General features: G+C 50.6%; 1 protein-coding gene across 1 annotated transcript in view; it reads left to right on the plus strand.

Annotated features, from left to right (window-relative positions):
- Positions 1–1,382, plus strand: part of APCDD1 (APC down-regulated 1) — a 39,482-nt gene extending 38,100 nt beyond the window's left edge. The window contains exon 5 of the mRNA XM_081263435.1: positions 333–1,382. Within this exon, the coding sequence (XP_081119561.1) occupies positions 333–781 (449 nt within the window). The 3' untranslated portion in view covers positions 782–1,382. The remainder of the gene's footprint in view (positions 1–332) is intronic.
- The last annotated feature ends 21,083 nt before the right edge of the window (positions 1,383–22,465 follow it).

Here is a 22,465-nt window from a genome sequence, read left to right on the forward strand (position 1 = left end):
CCCTAGGAGGCTGGTCTTGCCTAAGACGGTGTCAGTGCTGGTCCTTTGGGGAATAGGGAAGAGTCTACTTTCAGTCAGACCCGGCTCCCCCGCCCCGTCTTGGGACGTGGAAGCCTGGGTGGCCTGGGTGGTTGTCTTCCCTGTGACTCCCACTCAGATGACATGGGGACTCTTTCCCCCTGAGAGTGCTTCAGGACTGCCCTGCCAGCTGGCCGGGGAGGGAGCTGAGGCTTGGTTGGGATGGAGTGTCCCCAGCATTTGCTGGGTGAGCGCCTACTCCTCCCGCCATGTATTGTCCCTTGGAGTTACAAACTCTCCTCTCTCCTCCACAGTGAATCACATGAAGGTCACCCCCATGGATGCGGCCACAGCCTCGCTCCTCAACGTCTTCAACGGGAACGAGTGTGGGGCCGAGGGGTCCTGGCAGGTGGGCATCCAGCAGGACGTGACGCACACCAACGGCTGCGTGGCCCTGGGCATCAAGCTACCTCACACAGAGTACGAGATCTTCAAGATGGAGCAGGATGCCCGGGGGCGCTACCTGCTCTTCAACGGCCAGAGGCCCAGCGACGGGTCCAGTCCTGACAGGCCGGAGAAGAGGGCCACCTCCTACCAGATGCCCCTGGTGCAGTGTGCCTCCTCCTCGCCCCGAGCAGAGGATTCGCCCGAGGACAGTCGCGGTCACCCTTACGGCCGGGCACCTGGAGCTGCAGCCTGGCCGCTGCTGCTTGCCACTCTCGCCACCCTTTTGACTCTTCTGCAGTGGAACGTCCTCAGATAGAAGTTTTTAGAAGGTTATATTTTTCTAAGCCAGGATTTCTTATCATTTACAGATTTTCTTTACAAAAAAGGAAAGACATTGATTCTTCTGATGCACTTGAAAGCCTGAGGCCGTTCCCTCTGCCCTCCCTCCCTCCAGCCCTGAGTGGTGACCAGCTGGTTTGAAGTCTCTGCTTTGAACTCCAGCCAGCCAGATCCCGATTGCCCTCGGGGTCTGCAGACGGCCTGGCTTCAGGCTGGCACATTGGGAGAGCTGTGGGCAGAGAGCAAGGTCCTCTGGCCTTTGCCCTCCTCAGTGTTGTTGTGTTTCTGAGTTGAGCTTAGAAGAAGCAGCTGTCCAGTTCCCACTCCTGCCCTTTACCACGGCTGCCCCCAGCCTCCTTGAGACAGTTTTCCTCTCTGCATTTTCTGGGCTGGAGAGCTGGTCTGGGACCGCCCTGGAGACCCCAGGTGTTAATGAAGAGGGTGTGGATGTGTACACAGGAGAGCTTTGAGGTTTAGCCAGACGGCTTATACAGCGTTTGTGCAAAAAAGGAGAGTCTACGTGTGTGGGAATGTTGAGTGGGAAAATGTCTGTGATTAAAATTTCTAAGTAATTTAAACCATTTGTACATCAGCATTTTCACTCTGAGAGAGGAGACTTGTCCCATGCTGGTGCCGGTGGCAAGCCGCTTCTTCGTCACCCTCGCCGTGGACGGGTCGGTCGGGATGTGACAGAAGCAGACCTGTCGCTGGACAGACAGGAACAGCGGGTGCAGGGTGCGGGTGGTGTGTTAATTGCCACATGAGCCACAGAGACAGTGCCTATTTGTTGCACAGTTTCCTCCTCATGGGGGACCCCAATCCCATGCCCATTGCTGGGTGGAGCAGAGGGAGCCCCACTCTGGCATCTCTGCCATCTTTAAAGACAAACTCAGAGAGGCCAAGCTTGGCGCTGCAGCGGCTGGCTCTTCAGAGGGTGCAGCAGGAGTTGCCCGTGCCAGGTGCTGAGTGCCCCTGGGTGTGCAGCCAGGGGAGCGTGCATCCTCCGATCACCGGCCAGCCAGCGTGGCTCAGGTTCCTTCCTGCCCTTGCCTGGGCTCCGTCCTGACTGTGAGTTTCAGGGCCACTCATTCTGAGTCAGCTTCTCTCACAGTCGTCAAGAGAGTGGGTGTTCAAGGCTGCCCAGCCCTTCGAGTTATTGCAAATGGTGCTACCTAGACACCAAGTGCTCTTGCTCTTAGAGACCAGCACGGGAAGGTGTGAGTGACAGGAAGCTCCGTGGAACTAGGAGCAGATGCCGAGATCCCCGTCCCGGCTTTGGGAGTCGCCCTCATATTTAGAGTGGACTTCGTAAGACGCCGCAGTGTCTGGTGTGTTGTGAGGTACAGAGATGGCATACAGCACCAGAGTGCTTTATATTTAGATTATATTTTAGTTTGTGGTGCATACCCGAGGGGATATATCAAAATGAAAATACTAACTTAATGTCTGCCAAGTTTAATAAATAATGAAGCCAAAACTACTCCCCAAAATGCATTTTATCTGTGGACCTTTTTAATTAATACCAATGCTGTCATTCAGGAATAATAAAACTTCATGGGAGACTGTGCACCCAGCACTTACCAGTGACAGACGCGTAGCCACTCCGCCCTCCGCCGTCACCTACCTCAGATGTCTGTCCTTAAAAGCCTGCCCCCATACCTACATACCCCCAGGTGCATGAGTGTGTGAAAGTCCTGGGTGACGTGGAGTCCCAGGGTCACATCACATGCTGAGGCAGTGTAGGTCAGTGGAGAAGGACCAACATGACTTACCACAAATGCTGACCCCCAGGCTGACACCGGCCACTACATCCCTTCATAAGTTGGGTCTCACCTGGGTCATGTCACACCAGCACCCGTGGGCATCTCTCACACTAAGCTCCTCCGCACACCCCACAGTGAGCTTCCCAGAACCTTGAAGACACGGGTCCTCTAGACGTGGGTCAGCAACACTGCCTGGAAACCAAGACAGGACCTGAGGAAAGGGGATGCCTGCTCCTGGAACATTCTATCTACTCTGAGCGCTCAGGAGCGGGCGAGTCTCCCCTGCTCAGTGGCCAGGAGTTCTCTATGAGGTTTGGAGAGAGGATAAGAAAGGGAGGCTCTAGCAGACCTGACCAGCCTGCTGCAACTGGGTGTCTTAGTTCATTGCTGCAGTAGAACACCTGAGTCCAGGTATCTTATAAAGAAGAGAGATTTGCTTTGACTCACAGTTCTGGAGACCAGGAAGTCCAAGGTCAGGTGGCTTCTCTGGTAAGGACCCCTACGCCTGGTGGAAAGTGGAAGGGCCACCTGCTGTGTGTGGGAAAGGCAAGACAGGAGGCGGAGCTGGCCCTGTGACAGCCACTCCCATGCTGTCTAGCCCAGGCCCTCCTCCCCAGAGGAAGGCATGAATGTGTTCCTGAGGGCTCCCAACGGCCCAGGCCCCTCCCAACCCAGCCGATGAGGACTGGGGTCAGGCAGCTGTTCTTCGGCAACAGTAAGGTTTGGAGGGAGTCAAGACTTCACCCTCTCCAATCCTCAGTGACCCTGGGCTCCCAGGACGTGCTCCAAGTCCTGGGACCCAGCACAGGCCCGAGGGTTGCTCTTCTCAGGCCCCCTACACTGGTGTCCCAGAGCAGCCACTCACATCCTGCCCAGCCTCTGTGACCTCATGTGGCTATCACAGCAGTCCCCTCAGCGCCCTTGTCCTGTGGCCACGGGTGTGACATGGCATCACCCTACACTAAGGACCCCACTAGACCAGGGACAGTCCAGCATGTCCAGGATAGGGCCTCACACCCCTGATGGAGGGACTTGAGAGGAAGACCGTGGTTTCCAGTGAGGAGAAGCCCAGCTGGTAATCAGAGGGCCACGCTCTGCTCCACGCCTCTGAAGTACACCCCGAAAACCAGCGGAGCTTCACACCCTGCAGTGTCTGGTTCTGAGATGGCCACCCAACCCCATAAGAGGCCAGGGGCGTGGCAATGGGGTACAGAACCCCACAGTGCCCCTAGTTAGTAAGCAGGACCCCGTCCCCAAAGGAACACGCACTAGAGCCTGGGTGGGTGATGAGTAGGGGCGGTGGGGACAGAGGGGGGACAGAGGGAGCCCAGAGGCCTGCCACCTACACAGGTGTTGCCGGCCCCTTGAGACAGCTGAGCTGCCCTGCACCCAAACCTCCTCACACGGAGGCACCTGTAGAAGAGCAAATGAGGGCATTTGGAGGGTGTTTCCCCTGGTTCCCAGACAGGGGTGCAAGCCTGCTTTTCTTCTGCAAGAGAATCACATGTGTAAGAGAGCGAACTCCTCAAGTCCCTGGGATGACCTGGTGTTCCTGGTTTACAGGGCAGACAGTCACCAAGGCAAACTTGGGCCCCTGTTTGGTCACAGTCCCCTTTATCCTTCCCCTGGTGTCTCAATTGGCAGATGCAACGCTATCTCGATTTAAAAGACAAAAACAGGAAAGGTATGAGGACAGTATGGCCTCTGGCTTCCACATTGGCTGAGATGTGAACACAGTGACACACTTGTGCTGTCCCACCCTGCCCAGGAGACCTCACTGAGACCAAGTGGCAGGCCACCCACAGGGTGGCCTAACCTTCACTCAGGGCACGGTTATGTCTAAGGCAGGTGCGGGATGGCCATCGGCAGGGCGGTGGCTCTGCTGAATCCCACCACAGCGTGAACAGCCCACTCTGTGGCCAGAGCCCCTGAACACCCCTGTACCCTGAGCCACTGTGTGGGTGTCCCTGAGCCTAGAGATCCGCAGGGGCCCCCAGGCCTCCAGGCTGTGCTGACCCCCCAGGAGCTCAGCCTTCATCTCCCCGTGCTGGAGGGCAGTGAGCGCTCTGTCCATTGTTAATGAATAAGGAATTATGTGATCCTTGTTATGTCCCAGTGAGTCACTTCCTCTCAAGTGACATTAATAGCAGGGGAGTCCCTTGGGGTAGAAAGCATGCTCTCTGAGGATTCTGGGCCTCTGAACCCAAGTCTTGTTTCCATAGCTCAGACAGATGCCAGGACGCCAAGTCTGGACCCTTCAGAGGACCAAGATGATCACAACCAAGTGTCTCCAAAGACATCTCCCGTCACACTGTCCTCCTGTCTCTTGAGTACCACGCTTAGGCTCCCCCAGAGGAGCAGACGGGTTACGCTGGTACCCTGGCATCCACGGGTGGCCACTGAGAAATGAAACAGAGCCATGTTAAGTCTCAGGCCCAGCATCACAGATATGAAAGAAAACAGTTAAATACTCCCAGGGGCTTGATTGACAGCTCCTGAAAAGAGCACTTCTGAGAGTCCCTGAAGGGAGCCTGCTGTCCCCAGGGCTCCTACTGCAGCAGGGAGCTCATGGAATGGGAAAGGCATTGCTGTGGGTGGGGTAAAGCAGGGCAGCAAACCACAGCCAGGTGGCTCCCTCCACGTAAGTCCAGGGAGGAAGGCTCTGGGCACCACGGCCACTTCAGCCAGCCTTGGAGCTGGCCGGAGCTGGCTGGAAGGGCCGACTGCAAAGAGAGCTCCCTGGACCAAAGAGACTTTGATTAGTGCCTCTTCCTTTCTTTGCCCCAGAATTTGAACCCGGCTTTCTCTGCAACAGCAGGAACAACCACTTCCTGAAAGCACATCACTTGTGTGACATTTTATGCCGTTCCTGGTGCTGGTTGCTTCATTAGTCTTCACAGCTGCCTAGCATGGAGTTTTGAGATTTTGAATTCCTACTGAAATACCTAGCTACAGTCTGCACCGTGCTTGCTCTGTCGAACCTCTTCATTTTATCTTAAAGGCTTCGTTACTGAGCCCTGCTGACCATGGAGACCCAGGGAAGCGTACAAACTTGGGTCTGGTCCCTGACTGGGGGAGGGAGAAGGGAGGAACTGGCCTCTAACTCTCAGGGTAAGACTCACCAGACCTTGCTCCCTAAATCCAGACTGAGGTAAGCCAAGGGCACCTGCTCTCCTCCAGAAGCCCCCCAGCAGAATCATGGGAGCCCTCTTTGCAACAGTGGACAATTTCAACCCCCAGATTCCCAGGGGGCTTGAGTGACCCTCAGTGTCACGGCCTCCCCAAGAATGATCTTTCTCAGCCCCAGGTCTCCCGGGCAGTGAGTGCAGGCACCTTGGGGATGGCGTCCTGCACAAAGGCTTCCATTTTAAGAGCAAATGTTTGGAGACCTAAGGTCAAACAGGGGAGTCTTCATGTGGTCAAGGACCCTCCTTAGAAGCCTGAGGCACGGAGGGGTCCTCTACCAGAGAGTGTTGACTGGGATGTCTACACCCTCAGGCCATCAGTGTCCTTTAGAGTTTTGTCGAGCCTCTGCTTGTAGCTCAGGGCTTATTGCCCTGTGGGATCAAACCTGGCTTGCCAAGTCCCCGTCCCTCACTCCCTCACTAGGGCTCTCCATCACCTCCCCCGGTGGCTGGACCCATGTCGGATGTTCAGCCATCACTCCACTGTGAGGTGACCTATGAGCGGGGCCACAGTCTGATCCCGTCAGGTACATAGGCTTCTCCACAACTTGAGGATGAGGCGCTCAGGGGTGAGGCCGAGCTCTGTTTTGCTCTGTTCTTTGATAACGGCCATCCCCATAGGTGTGGGGTAACGGCTCGTTGTGGCTCTGCCTTGCATCCCCCTGGTGTTAGACGCAGAGCCTCTTTTTGTATTCTTGCTGACCATTCACATGTCTTCTTGGGAAAACTGTCTATTCAAACACTACCCATTTTGTTAATTGAGTGATTTGCTTTCCTGATTTTGAGTTCCTTATGTATTTATAATATTAATCTTTTATCAGATATGTGGTTGGTAAAAACTTTTTCCCCTTAGGTGGGTTTCCTTTTCGAAGTAGGAATAAATTTAACTAAGCATGTGAATGACTTATACACTAAAAACTCTGCCCAAGGCAGTCCAAAGATTTAATACAATCCGTATCAAAGTCCAAATGAAACGCTTCACAGAAATAGGAAAAATAAACCTAAAATTAATATTAAATTAAATGAAGGACCCCGAATACTCAAACAATCCCTGCAAAGAAGATCAAGGCTTGTGGCATCGCTCTGCTTGATCTTGAAAAATATTCCAAAGCTAGAATGATCAGAACAAGGTGGTCCTGGCGTCCAGACAGACACAGAGACCCATGGGACAGAGAGCCCAGAAGTAGACCTGGGCACGAGTGGTGAATCGACCTGCTGAAAGCACCCAGAACCACCCTGGGCAAGGAGAGTCCCATCCACAGACAGCGCTGGGGAAACTGGACATGCACAGGCCACAGGGTAAAGCGAGACCCGCCTCAGACTCCCACCCAAGGGCATGCAGACAGGCTGAGGACTCAAACATACGACCTGCAGCCAAAATTCACAGGAGCAACCCGGACGCTCCCTGGCTGGTCAGGAGGATGACATCATGGTGGGACAGCAGAAGCACAGGTGACAACCACAGAAACAGGACAGCAGCAGATTGAGCAGCCGCAGGGCACAGGATGCACAGTCCAGGGAGCAAAGACCAACACGGGCGGGGGGGGGGGGGGGGAACGGCAGTAGGGTTACGTAAGGAAGCCCCTCAAGAGCCACAAACCAAATAACTCTGTTTTACAAAATGGAAGGCTTGACAGGTGCTCCCTGCATGACACCCACCACCTCTGCCTGACAGCTGGCTGTCAGCTTTACCATGGAAATGGCTCATGACGTCACTGGTGGGATTTGTAACCATTTCAAATGTAGACTTCGTGACAGATTCAGTCACAGATAAGAAATGGCTCTGATTTCCAAATATGATCCCCCCATGGCAGAGAGAGCAGGTCCCTGGTGGGCCAAGTGTCCGCACAGAACCTCCCTCGAGGCCCTCCAGCCCACTGCCAAATTCAGAGGCCTGCTCGCCGCTCTGCTTCCTTGTGAGCACGAAACCAAAAAGCAGGAAACACCCAGGGGCACCAATAACACTTCAGAATCTCCTGCCAACTTGAGGCCGGGTGGACGGGACTGCAGAGCCGGTTCCTTAATACTTTGAAAAATTCCATTGAAATGAGAGATAACAAACTTGAAAGGCAAGAACTTTTTGCATCAATAAATAAAACATCAAAGCGATGACTGAGCCCGAGATCCAAAGAAGCCATGTACATTTTTTTCAGCATAATACAGCAGCGACTATGAAGTCCAGGGCACAGCCCTAGCTTAAAAGCACAGCAAGAGTCTGCCTTTCCGGAGCGGCCCTCCTCTGGGACACTGGGACCCCAAGGCACTGCGCTGTGCCCAGTTTCTCACTTGCACTTTGTCTCTGGTCCTTTTTCCAGACCATAGAGAGCTGATAAGTTAGCTTTTCAGCTTCAATGCACTTGAAAAAGGCCAGGATCTTAGAGAAAATGGTAGTGATAAAAGTAATGAGAAACTAAATCGGAAGTCTGGAAGCCCTAGACGATGCGTCAATTTAAGAGCAGAGCATGACGCCTGTCATCATCCGACCTCCTTGTGGTATCTGAGAGCCTGAGCGGCACAGACCCTGCCCTGGTGCTGCCTTCTCCTCCTGCTCCTTCCTCGCAGCAGGTTGGGCAGAGTTGCCATCTCCTCCACCTTGCCCCAGATGCCCCATCTGGCTGCTCTTGCACCTGGAGAAAGAGCATGAGCTTGGAGCCAGACAGAGTGGTGAGGACTCCTGCTTGCCCACTGCCTGCCTGGCCGCTTTGTGCAAGCCCTCAGCTCAGTGACCTCGCTCAGAGAATGAGAATCAGAACCAAGGGGGACAGGAGCCTTCCCAATAGGCTGGTTCCACCGGCTCCCTAGATTAATGGGCTCTCCTATTTCCCTGAGAAAATGCACTGGCGAAAACTCCCAGAAGCTCTGATGGGGGGGGGTTCCCCTCAATGCAGACGCTGGCCCTGCAGTGTTATGGCACCTGGGAGGGTGTTAGCAAAAAGAGACCTGGGTGTTCACACTAACAGAAAACAAGACAAAGAGGAATAATATATACTCATAAAGCTCCATCTACACCAAAGATGTTACCACCTTTAACACGTGCTCGTGGGAAAACAGAGCTTCAAGATGCACAGCAGGGCACAGTGGTGTGGCTTGTAATCCCAGCTGCCCGGGAGGTAAGGCAGGAGGATCCCGAGTTCAAAGCCAGCCTCAGCAACTTGGTGAGGCCCTAAGCAGCTCAGTGAGACCCTGTCTCTAAATAAAATACAAAAAGGGATGTGGATCAGTGGTTGAGTGCCCTGAGTTCAATCCCTGGTACCAAATACATATATATTTATTTTTTGCATTATATATATATATATTTGCATTATATATATATATATTTGCATTATATATATATATTTGCATTATATATATATTTGCATTATATACATATATATAATGCAAATTTTGAGAGATCTAAAGCTAATGGGCGAAATAGGCAGTTCTACAACAGTAAGTGAATATTTCAATACCCTAGCCCTTTTTGTGTTAAGACATTCGTGCTGAGTTGCCCAGGCTGGTCTTGAACATGTGATCCTCCTGCCTCAGCCTACCGTGATTACAGATGTGCACCTCACACCTAGCTTGAATGTGTCCTTGAAGGCAGAGAAGTTTCTAATTTGGAGGAAGTTAGATTTTCTGGTTTTTCTTTGGTTGCTGGTAGTTTTGTTAATGTGTATGAGGAACCATTTGCAGACCCAAGTTCATGAAGATTCACCCCATAATCCTGTCTAGCATTTTTCTAGGTTTTACTCTTGTGTTTATGTCTTTGATGTATTTTAAGTTGATATTTAATATGATGTGAGGTTGAAGTCCAACATCCTCCTTTGACACACAGGCAATGGTTATCTCAATGCTATTTGTTGAAGACACTGCTCTCTTCCCACTGAATGGTCTTGACTTGATGATAACATATGATCTGTTTCTGCAGTCTTGATTATATTCCATGATCTACACAAATATAATCTCACCTGCACCTTTTTCTATGGCGTATCCTTAGTACCACATTGTTGTGATTACTCTAGGCTTCTAGTTAAGTTTTGGAACCAGTAATAAAGTGTTGTCCAACTTTGTCTTCTTACAGTACTATTGTGGCTATCTGGGCTCCCTGCAATTCCATATAAGATCCATGATTGGCTTTTCCATTTCTGCAAAAAGAAAAAAGGCTATTGGGATGTTTGATAGATAATACATTGAATCTGTAAATTGACTTTGGGATTATTGCCATCTTAACAATATTCAATCTTTTAGTCTGTGAATACAAGATGCCTTTCGTTTATTTTCACCTTCTTTAATTTCTTTAACAATATGTTACCGCTTTTGTGTACCAGTCTTGCACCTTCTTGATGAAGTTTATTCTAAGGCACTTGGTTCTTTTAAAGGCTACTGTAAGTGCCACTTCTTTCTTAATTCCCTTACAGCTTATCCACTACTGGGTTTGCTGATCTGTATGTCTCTGGTTCTGCATCTTGCTGGGTTCATACATTAACTAACAATTTTTATAGGATTCGTTAGTATCTTCTATGTTTGAGATCTTGCCACCTGTGAACACACACAGGTTTCATTTCTTCCCACATAATTTGAGTGCCTCATCTTTCTTTTTCTCCCTTAATTGACCTGGATAGAACACCCAGTAAGGTATCAGACTCCTTGAAATCCAGGAACAAGAAACCTTCATCTAGATGTTAGGGAGAAAGCTTGCCGCACTTCGCTCTTGGGTGTGAGGTTAGTATGGGGATTTTCAGAATTGCTGTTTGTCATTGGAGGAACTCCCTCCATTTCTGGTTTAGTGAGGTTTTCTTTTTTCCTTTAGTCAGGAAATGGTATTTGGTTTTGTTCAATGCTTTTTTATTAGTTGGTCATTTGGTTGTTTCTTTTCATTGTTGAATGTGGTTACATTGGCCCACCCTTGTAATTCCCACTTGGCATGGTGTATAATATCTTTCATATGCTGTAAGATTCAGTCTGCTAGTATTTTTTTTTCTTGAGGATTTTTGCACCTGTATTTGAGGGAACACTGGGTAGCAGTCTTCTTTTCTTGTAACGTCATTGCCTGACTTTGGCATCAGGGTAGAAGGAGTAAAGAGTTCCCTCCTTTTCTGGTTTTTAAGGGAGGTCTGGTCTGGACTCTCTCAGTGTTTGGTAGAGTTCACTGATGCTGTGATTGGGTCCTGGCTGACTCGGCTGGTTTGGGGTTATGACTGGATCTCTTCACTTTCTGTTTAATCAGTTGAGATTCTGTTTCTTCTTGAGTCAGTTGTGGTGGGATTTTTTTTTATTTTTAGAAATGTGTTCATTTTACCTAATCTATCTGTTGGGATAGTAACGTACCCTATGTTATCTCCATGAGGTTTGAACTTTCATTTCTGATGTTGGCAATTTGGATCTTCTCTCTGTTGATTTATTTTTGAGCAGCCACCTGTGCTTAGGTCACTGTATCTGTCCTCCTGTCCTCTATTTTATCTATCCATGTACTCATCTCTGTGTTTCTTTATTTCTGTTTCTTCTGCCAACTTTGGACATAGCTTGCCCTTCATTTTCCAGTTCCTAGATGTGTCCGGTTAGGCTATTGATTTGGGACCATCCTTTTTTATTGTTGTTGTTTTGATATTTTTTTTTGTTACCAGGGATGAACCCAGGGGTGCTCAACCACTGAGCCACATCTTCAGTCCTTTTTTAAATATTTTATTAGAGACAGGGTCTCACTGAGTTGCTTAGGGCATCTCTAAGTTACTGAGACTGGTTTTGACCCAGCAATCCTTCTAGCTCAGCCTCCTGAGCCACTAGGATTACAGGCGTGCACCATGGCACCTGGCCTGTCCTTCTCTTTAAATGCAGCGTTTAGCTATGAATTTCCCTCTGAGCACTGCTTTGGCTGCATATCATGTTTTATTGTTTTCATTTGTCTCAACAAATTTTCCTTTTTCCCTTTGAAATTTCTTCTTTGCTACACTGATGTTTAAGAGTGTGTTGTCTAATTTCCACATATTTGTGAGTTTCCCAGTTTTCATTCTGTTAGTGATTTCTAACTTGATTCATTATTGTCAGAGAAGATACTCTGTGTTGTCTGACTTCACTCTTTGTTGTGTCCTAACATGTGACAGTCCTAAAGACTGTGGCAGTACCCTTGAGAAGAACGTACATCCTGCTGCTCTTGAGGGGTCTCCATAGGTGCCTCTTGGGTCCCGCTGGGTTATAGTGCTTCTCAAGTTCTCTCCTTACTGAACTTTTGCATGGTTGTTCTGCTGTTACTGAAAGTGGAGCATTGAAATTTCCACTTATTGTTGTAGAACTGTCTGTTCCTCCCTTCAATTCTCTCAATATTTATGTGATATTTTGAAGTTCTGATGTTCCATAGGCACGTTTTAACGACAATAACATCTTCTGTGTGGATTGAGCTGCAACAGTATATAATGCTCCTCTGTCTCCTGATTTGCATTAGTATGAATACCTAACTCTCTTTTTGTTAAAAATTCCTTGGAATATCTTTTTCCATCCTTCATTTTTTGAATCTGTTTGTATCTTTAAAAGCAAGTCTTCTGTAGACAGTAAAATAATTAGCACATTTCTTCATCCATTATGCCAGCCTCTGATTTTAAATTGGAAAGTTTGATTCATTTACATTTAAAGCAATTACCAACAATTAAGGCCTTTCTTCTGATATTTAACATTCATTTCTGATATGTTATGTTTTTATTCCTCAATTTCTTCATTGCTACATTTCTTGTGTTTATAATTTTTTTTCTAGTGTACCTTTTTATCTATTTTTCAGTTGTTTCCTTAGTCGTTGTCCTGGGGGTCTACAATGAGCATGTTAGATCTGTTAACAGTTTAGTTTTAATTAATAGCAACACAGCTTCTGAAACTCTGCTTCAATTCTACATTTGCTTCCCCTCTATGCTGTCATCATAAAAATCACATCTCTCACCACTGGGTGTCTAGTGACAGCTTTATAACGATGTCTTATGTATTTACATTTTAAATTACACAGAAAGGCGAGACCTCAGGAGTGGAAACAGTGATGTTGGGTGTCCTAGGCACCCAGACAGTGACCTTTGTGGTGTTCCTCTTTTCCTCCTGTGGCCTCCAGCTGCTGTGGAAGGGTCTCTGCTGCAGCTCGAGGGCCACACTAGCATTTCAAGGGAGATGGGTCTCCTGGTGGTGACTCCTCAGCCTGCTCTATTCTTGATTTCTCCTTCATGGGGAAGGATTTTCCTGGTCCATGATTTTTGGTTGACAGTTCTTCCTTTCAGCTTTTCAGGGTGTCACTCGGCTGCTTCTGTCTTATGGTTTCCATGGAGAAAGTTGCTGACGGCCTCCTGAGGGTCTTCTGCTATGTGCCAGGTCAATGCTCTCTTGTTGTGTGTCACTTCTCTCCTGTGCATCTCTGTGGCTGTCTCTGAGTTTTCTCCTGGAGGACGCCACAGCGCCTGCGGACGGTGCAGATCCGCGGTGCTCATCACGTGTGGGAACGCGGGTGGTCTTTGGCGCTCCACCTGTCCGTTCCTTCTCTCCCCCTTCAGGGACTCCCGCCATGGCACAGAGGTCTGCTCCGTGTCCCACACAGGTTCCCGTAGGTTGATTTATTTACTCCCTCTTCTTTCTACTTCTCAGATGGGATAATTTTAAATGAAATAACTCCCAGACCACTGATTCTTCTGCCTGTTCAAATCTGCTGTTGAACTAATCTAGTGAATTTTAAATAGTATTTACTGTACCTTCAGCTTCAGAATTTCTGTTGGTTCCTTTTGGTCATTTCCTTTCTCTTTGTAGCTAGTCTGTGCCACGAGATGTCATTCTCTTGGTTTCGTTTAGGTCTTTGTTGTTGTTGTTGTTGTTGTTGGTTGTTTGTTTCAGCTCTTTGAGCATATTTAAGACAGTTGATTCAGGTCTTTGTCTGGTAAGTCCAATGCCTGGACTTCCTTAGGGACAATTCCTTTACTGTCCCCCACCCCCAACAGACCGACTTATTTCTTTGCATACCTCATAACTTTTATGCTAAAGGGGCATTTTGAATATTATAAGTATCCTCCCAGTCGTTAAGTTCTTCACCCGATTACTGAGATCTGAGAAGAAGTAAATATGGCAAGTTTTTCCTGCCTTCATCATTGCTTTAATGGAGGGAGGTGGCTGGGGATCCCATGCTGCACTGTGTGACCAAGCTTCAGCCTGAACTTGCCTGGAACTGTTTGCCACTCCTGCTTTGCGCTTCCTAGAATGTCCCCCACTGGTCCCCAAGAGATCCCGGAAGCCGACTGACGCCCTGCTGAAAGCCCATGGTCTGGCCACACCTCTAAATCGAATGTTCTTTATGTATTTTCCTGGTCACTGAAGCAGGGTCTACTCTATGAAACCTTGATTGCCTTGAAACGAAATCTGTTCATTCTCCGATCATGTCTTAAGTGGGGAATCTTCTTTTCTTGTAACACATTTCAGGATCTTTACAATATTGTTCTTGAACAACACACTAGGAACTGAGGCTGTTATGTCCCAGACGGCCCAGGAACAGCTGAAGGCAAGGGAACGAGGCTCTTAAGAGTTAGCAGATCGTTCCTGGTGCCTTTGAGTGACCTGTGTCTTCACAACCAGACCCTATGATAAAGTAGTCCACTCGCGTGCAAGATTGCACTGCTTGCAAAACACCCCTCCACCAAGGAATGAGAACGGTGTTTCAGCTGCTCTCATGGACTCGGCAAAGCCCCAACATCCTTCTTCATGCTAACATTCATGCTAAGACGCGGCCTGTACCGGTTAGTCTGGCCTAGCTAGTGTGACCTAAGTCGTCATTCTAAAGTTCTCATATCTGTCTGGTACTCGCCAGTTGTTACAGGACTGACATTACGTAGGTCACTCAGTGAGATTGCGCCCTTCCACTGCCCAAGAAGCAAATAAGCCGCATCAGGACCTCATGTGCACAGGACCCTGGCTCTCCGCCCAGCCCTGCTCTCCATCCAGCCCCTCTCCCACCACAGCAGTGCTCCGGGGCCTCCGTAGCTGGCAGAGGATGTCCAGTGTCACTGGAACACTTCTAGGGACTCTGCAAGTACCTTGCTCCATGTGGGGACACTGCCGTTCTTAAGAGAGTGTCTCGTGCTGGGCAGAGTCAGTCTGTTTCCCCAGCTCTCGTTCTGTCCCAGTAATTCAGATGCTCCCTTCGCATGGCAAGCTTCTGAAGAAGTGCTGCTGCTAATGCTGTTCTTTTAGGGGCAAGCTCTCGGCACCTGCCTCGTCCCACCTGGGTGGGGTGAACCACTCGCTGCTCCATGCTGGCTCTCTTAGCCAAGCCCCAGCTTGATAAACTGATGCTTCTCTGAAATGCTGAGTAAAATATGCATACATGGACCAGCGAAAACCATCTCAGTACTAGTCCTTGTCTGCTGGTTAGTGGACTTTCAGTGTCCCCAAGGTTCATGGGGCAAAGCCTTGGTCCCCAGTGTGGAGCTGTGGTGGGGAGGGGGAAGCTTCCATGGTGGGGCCTGCAGGTAGGTGTTCCAGTCATTGGGGGTGGGCTCTCCAAGGAGAAGTGGAACCCTGGCCTCCCTCTCTCTGCTTCCCAGCCACCAGGGGAGCAGGCTGGTTCTCTGGTTCTGCCACCCTCTTTTGTCGTGACCTGCCGCCACAGGCCCCAAGCCGCAGTTCCAGCTGACAATGAGCTAAAACCTTTAAAACCGTGAGCCCAAATCCACCTTTTCCCTTTATAAGTGGATAAACTCAGGTATCTGTTGCAGCAATGGAAATCTGGATAACCCCTTCCCCTCTCCTGGATCAGTGCTGGGGGAGTAAATAAGTGATCCTTTTAAGTCTCAACAATCTCTTTTGGTATTGGAATCCTTAAAGACCGAGAAGCTAAAGTTGTCCCCTGTGTGTTACATAAAGTTAAAAAGGTAAGGCTTCAACCAACCCTCAGTGGAAGAACTTGAGAAGATTCAAAGTTTTTCATAGAGAAATAATTCACATTTGTGTCTATCTGCAAGCTATTCAAAGGCCATGCCTGCTCCACCCCTGGGTGCCTGGCATGGATGGAATGCCTCTCACTGGATCCACAAAACTACATGAGGTGCCTGTTCAAATACTTCACCTTTGGCAGGTTCAGTGCTTATCAAAGCTCACAGAAGAGACGTAAGTGCCAGGACAGAACCAGCTCAGCCGCAGGGCAAGATGCAGGGCAGGTCCAGGGAGTCCCTGGAGCCAGGGCCACCGGGTTTCACTCCTGCCAAGGACGAAAGAGCTCTGGCAGCCAGACATCCATAAAGGGGGACATCACCTGGGCTGATGGTGCTTCTACGTAGAGGGAGGGGCAGCTGTTAAGATTTAATTTTGCTTATCTTAGTGCTTATTGCACGTGCTGTTGGACGGGTGCTCTCCCTTCTTGACTTTGATCTTACTGCATTAGTTTGGAGTGTGTGGTTAAATTGCTTGAGTTTTTTAAAATTTGCAATCAGCTTTTCTTTATTTACTTATTCATACGACACTTTGTTCCAGAAATGATTCAAGACAGCTGATGGAAACACCTACAGCTCAACAAGACCAAACAGAATATAAAAATAGCTGAGTACATCTGGACCACCAGCATGTGGGGCTCTGAAACTAGACACAATCTCCATGTGGCCTTGGGAGGCCCAGGATATGCTGTCAAATATGAAACCCAGCAAAAGGTGAGTCGTATTTAATGCTAGGCTTTCTAGAAGCTAAATGGTAGCATGACTGAAAATTTCATGTGATTTGAACAAATTAATTGCTCAGGAAAAAAGAGCGAATATTCCTGATAGCAGAGAGATTTCTCCAGGGAGAATCCACTTGTCTATCCCCAGGCCTCGTTTCTGGCCGGGAGTACAGATGACCTTCACCAGCTACCTACTGACCCCTGCAGGTTTCTTTGGAAGATGGAGCAGGATACCTGGGTCACATACCCTGGCTCTGCCCCACATTCAGCCCAAGCTCGGTGGCTTGCAGTTAAATGCACAACCCCAGGCACATCTGAGATGAGTCTTTGCTGGTCCCAGGATCTCTAGAAGATAAGACTCTCTGTGACTTGCACATGTGGTGCATGTGGTTTTTTATGTGGGATGACTGTTCAGCCCAGGGTGCCTCTCAGGGCTTTGGACTTTCATCCTTCAGTTAAACCTAATTAAGAAAACCAACTGAAGCAACTTCCCATAAAAGTGAGATATTATTATGTGCTAATGAAAGGCAGACTGAAGCCGGTGAGTCTCCTGGGTAACAGTCATTCACCGGAGGCCTCATGCCCATCAAAGGCTTTTAATTACTCTCTCCAGAATTCATGTGATCCCAGGAGGCTGTTATTAGGTGTCAGTAAATGCCCCCAGGGTGCCGTCTGCAAGCAGCGTGTCCCCCTGAACAGAGTCTGGATGGTCTCTGTTAGGCCTACTCAGGTTTAATGCTCTAAATTGCTGTATTTCTTTATAGCAATGTCAATTATTGTGTAATCTCCGCATGAAAGGGAACTGGTTTTAAAAACGTAGGCAAGGATGTTCTCAGCTGGACTTCTATGGGGAGAGTGGGAGGGGAGCCACAGGCCTTGACCTTGCTGTCCTCTCCCCGAGGGGTCTGCTGCAGCGCCTCTGGGGTCTCCCTCTGCACTGGGGCTAAGTTGCCCTCTCACAGAGTGGAGAGCCCCCTCTTCCAGGTTCTTCCTGCCTGGCCACTCTGCCCAACCAGGACCGTGGACCAGACAAGGGGGCTTAGGTCAGGAAGACCTCGGCCTGTGGGTGACGTTGGAACACTGGGGACAGACCTTCCCCTGTGCTGCCCAGGGTGACAGCTTTCCAGCTGAGAACCCTGTGCTGCACCTCAAAGCTCACCCTCTTCCTCGGGCCCCCCATGGACTTCTCACTGAGGGACTGTTCTGAGTCCTTCACCCAGGCCAGTGTCACCTCTGGAATGATCCCCTGCTATCCCCAAGAGGGGTGTGTGTGTGTGTGTGTGTGCATGGCCTGTTTGTGTCTGTGTGCATGTGAGTGCATGGGCTTGTCTGGGGTCATCTGCAGGAGCGGTCACACCCCACCAAGGCCGGCCCTGGTCCCCTCCGCACCCTCCTCTGCCCTTCCCTGGAGTTGCTTACAATACAAGCATCAACCCAAATACACTCTTTAATCCTTACGAGTCTCCCGTCCTCTGTTCCCTCCTCAAATAAGAATGTCTTCTCTGTTGTCCCCAGATAATCACAATAGCCACACAAACACTTTCAAAAATGGATCCCTGGAAAGAATGGACTCCAATGTGAAAGTACCCCTTGGCTAAATCCATCTTTTCTGTTTGTTTCTGTGTTATTAATCTTTAGCCGTTGCCACTTTTTCAACATTGGAGATGCCACAGTGACCTTGGCAAAGACGCCCTTGTCCGGTGGACAGCCTGATGGTCCAGCTTGGAAGGCTCTGTGCTGGTTGCTCAGAGACTCACGTCTGCTCCAGGTCAGATGGCGTCTGAGCCAGGTCCTCTCCAGGGCTCATTATCAACCGAGAAGCCTCCCTCAGACCCTGCCTGGCCTGCCTGGTCCCAGCGCTGGGGACCCTGCTCCTGCCCCTCCCTGCCTCCCTCAGGCACCCACAACGCAGCCTCAGGTGGGTCGGCCCCGTGGGCAGCAGCTCTCATGCTGGTCATTTTAGAAAGTGTTATTCACTGTGCGTCTCTCCTGTTAAAAAGCAACTCCCTCCAGAGACCCCTGTGGATCCCGCCCCTGGCACATGAAGGCTTTTGGCTGAGAGATCTGGACGAGCAGGTGAACACAGCTGGCCCACTGTCCCCCCAGCCTGAGAGCCCAGTTTCATCAAGATTCTGTGGACAGAATCCAGGATTCCAGAATAAGACAAAATCTGACCAGTGCACAAACAGAGTGCATCAGTAAAATCAGCCGAACTTCAGCTTCAAACACCACACTGTGCGTCAGCTCAGAACATTCCGTTTTGTGAAAATGTATAAACTGCTATCCGAATATGAATGTTGGTTTAATTTTTGATCTAAAGCTACTATTGTCAGAAGCAAAGTTCTTTGTAAATTCTCCTCTGTGCCAAAAGAAGGAAACAGAATCAATCCAATATTTCCTAAGAATTGGAAAGGGAATCCTTGCCTCCGGAGAGGAGGGAAGCCCACTGGGGAAACTCCATACGAGGGTCCCAGCAGCACGTGCCTCAAGCCAGGAAGCTGTGGGTCCCGGCGCCATGAGCATCAAACAGCAAAGAGACTTGGCCAAGCCGCAGAAGACGGTTGTCTTAAAAGCCTACAGGGAATATCAGAGACATACTCTCGTCCACACTGGAAGTCGGATTGGTTGATGCTCTTCTAAATCACAGCTCCAGCTTTGGACTCCAAAGCCAAAATCGTAAAATTGAAGTCACAAGTGCCACAGCTTGGCACCTGCTCAGGCTGGAGGAGACAGGTGTGCCACTCCCACCTCCTTCACACAGCACCGAGGCTAATCCCCACAGGTGGGGAGTGAGGGTGAGCCATTGTCGAGGCACAGCCTCTTCTAGAACCTTCCTCAAGCACCACGTCCTCATACTGGGCCTACGTGGCCCCGTGACACACCTGGCACCCGCCAGGTGCTGCCTTGCCATTCTGTCCTGAGAACTAAGCAGGGCGGGTGGCAGGAACCCGACCAAGGGCAACAAGACCCTCTGGAGAGGAGGCCCATGGGGAGAAGGGAAGTGAGCTGCGGCCTGCACACACTGGGCAGGGAGACAAGAGAACACGGAGGAGCAGAGGGCGCCAGGGAAGCCTGGTTCCTGAGTGGGAGTCTGGGGTGTGTCACCATGGCCCTCTGGGAACCCCCAGGGACAGAGCCAATAGGAAGCATTGGCACAGCGGTCAGGAGCCTGGACCAGCCCTGCGGGGCACTTGTGAGTCCTAGCTGATGTCTCCCCTCACCCTACGTTTTGTTTTTAGCTTTTCCTTTTATCTTCTTCCTCCAGCAGCTCCAGAGGATCAACAGGGAAGGTAGTTGTCCAGTCCTGCTGATTCTGGCTGCTGCTGAGAGTCCCAGGTAGGACCCCGCGGCAGACAGAGGTGTACAAGTGCTCCGGAGAACCCCGCCTGCCCTCCAGGCTGCCCCTGTCTGTGGCCATCACCGGTGCTGTGTCCCCACCCCCAGTCCCTGCACTTCCCTGGCACTGCCCTGAACCATCATCCAGGCCAGGCAGGGCAGCAGGCAGGGGCAGGACCCCAGCCAGGTCTCAGCCCTGTGCAACTGGAACGTGGTCTTCTCTCCATGAGGAACCATGAAACCGGAGGGGTATAGCCACACAGGGCCATTTGTGCCTTCAGAAGCTTGTGCCACGGTGGGGACAATGGATGGATAGAGGCTAGGAGGTCAGAGTAGTTGGCCATCAAGCCAGGAAGGACAAGGTGTGGGGGGCTGTGGACCCACACAGGGGAGACGCAGGAGTCAGCACACTCTCTTTCTTGGGATTCTGAGTTCTGCAAGTCCACTACACTGGGGAGACTATTTCCTGAGGTTACCCGTGATTCAAGAAGCCCAAGAGTATCATCAATAGAAGTGTCCCTGAAATACCTATGCCCAAAAGATAAGGCTACCTGGGGCCGTGGGATGGGGTGTGAGGTTCTGGGGCCATGGGGCTCTGGTGGCCTGGCAAGCCGGCCCTCCCACACAGCCTGGTGTCAAGGGCTGCATCTGAGCTCTCCCAGGCCCTGAACTTCACGAGCCCCACGTGCTGCCTGGGGAGGTTTGCAGGGGAGAAAGCCAAGCCCAGCAGGTGCTGCCCTGTCTACTCTGTCAGGTCCCTGGAGTGCCCAGAGGCACGTTGTCCCTGAGAGCATGAGGGTTTAGTGGCCCTGAGGGCAGCGGCCGACTTAGAGGCTCTCCTGCACCTGACTTGCAGGGACTGGGAAGGATTTGTGATTCCGGAGCCCCTGGACAGCCAGAGGGTCAGCTGTGAGGATTTCAATGTCCTCTGTGAGCTTGGGGGAGGTTCTGTGCCCACGTTTCTAACAATCTGTCTTGTGGGAAAACAGTAAACACTGCAGTGACAATGACAGCTTCAACTCCGAGCCTCGCCAGTGGCAGCCCGGGGACAGGTGCCTTGGAGGTGTTGTGTGCAAAACTGACACAGACCCTCGTGATGGGCCTTTAGTGTGTGCAAGCAGCGGTGTAGCACAGCAGGCCACACCCAGTGGCTTTGGCAGCTGTTTGTCACCATATCTCATGACAGTGAGGAGGGGATTTCAGAGAGCAGGGCCAGAGCCCCACCAGCTTGTCCCAGCCAGGCAGGAGCAGCTGGGATCTGGGCGTCCTTCTTCCCGCACACCTTCCAGCTCTGGGCTGAGGCTCCCTGCCGCCACCTCATCCTCGGGGAGAGGAGCTGGGCAGGCTCAGGCGTGTGCTCTGTTTCCAGATGGAAAGTAGGAGCACTGTGTCCCGAAGCTGGGACCGGAGAATGGCCCAGCATCACTTCCTCCAGAGTCTGTTGGTGAAACAGCCCCAGAGTCCACCCAGGTCCCAAAGGAACAGATGTGGGCCCACCTCCCAGCCGGAGGAGTGTTGGAGGTGGGGCTGTGACTATGACAAAAGACCCACCAACCAACTTATCAGAAGGAAAGTTCCTGCATGAACACACGAGTGGTGTGAATATGCCTGCTGTACACCAGAGACGTGAAAAAACATGCTCTGTGTGGGTGATGAGAATTGTGACATATTCCGCTGTCACACAAAGCAAATTAGAATAAAAAAAAATTCTGCAGAGTACCCAATTCAACTGAAAGGAGGGGGAGGAGGAGGGGGGGAGGAGGAGGAGGAGGAGGGGGAGGAGGAGGGGGAGGAGGAGGGGGAGGAGAAGGGGGAGGAGGAGAGGGAGGAGAAGGGGGAGGAGGAGAGGGAGGAGGAGGGGGAGGAGGAGGGGGAGGAGAAGGGGGAGGAGGAGAGGGAGGAGGAGGAAGGGGAGGAGGAGGAGGAGGGGGAGGAGGAGGAGGGGGAGAAGGAGAGGGAGGAGGAGGGGGGAGGAGGGGGAGGAGAGGGTTACTTGTGGCTCACAGTTCCCGAGGTTTCCGGATATGGCCCATTGGCCTGTTTCTTTGGCAAAGCAGCGAATCAAGGTGGGAGCCCATCACTGCATCCTGGCCAGAAAGCAAAAGGAGTGGCTGAGGAAGGGGCTGGAGTCCCGCTGACCCTTCAAGGCATACCCCAGTGGCTTCTCTTCCTCCCGGGAGGCCCAGGCTCCACCGCCTCCCAATAGCTCCATGGCTGGGGCCATTCCAAATCCAGACTGTAGCCGCCGCCATGTTTACTCTACCACATTATTACTCTTCCTTCCTTGAGGAAGAAACTGAAGCTCAAAGAACCCAAATAATACGAATATTGCAACCAACACAGCTGAGGTTTGAAAGTATGACTAATCCTAAACCTTTTTTCCCCTCCGGGATACAGCCTGGCTCCCAGGACAAGGACATGGTTTGTTAGGGGCACAGTTCTCTCCTGACGGGCCCAGGACAGGGCATGCACGGCAGGCCGTATTACTCCCTTCTGTGAGCCCTGTTCCAATCAACACACAGACGTAGACTCTAATAAAACTTCTCTTTAGTTAAAGACAGAAAAAGGGGAAAATGCAAGTGAATCTAATCATAAATTCAAATGCAAACTCACTACCTGGCTCAGGGTACGTTGACTGCTTTCCCCAGAGGACACAAATATGTTTACAGTATGAAATAAGCTGGGGTCCAATGGGAGCCCTTCGTTATTATTAGATTTCCTCTGGAGAAGGATGTATA

This window comes from Spermophilus citellus (assembly GCF_964194105.1).
Source record: "Spermophilus citellus genome assembly, chromosome: 12".
Classification (NCBI taxonomy): domain Eukaryota; kingdom Metazoa; phylum Chordata; class Mammalia; order Rodentia; family Sciuridae; genus Spermophilus; species Spermophilus citellus.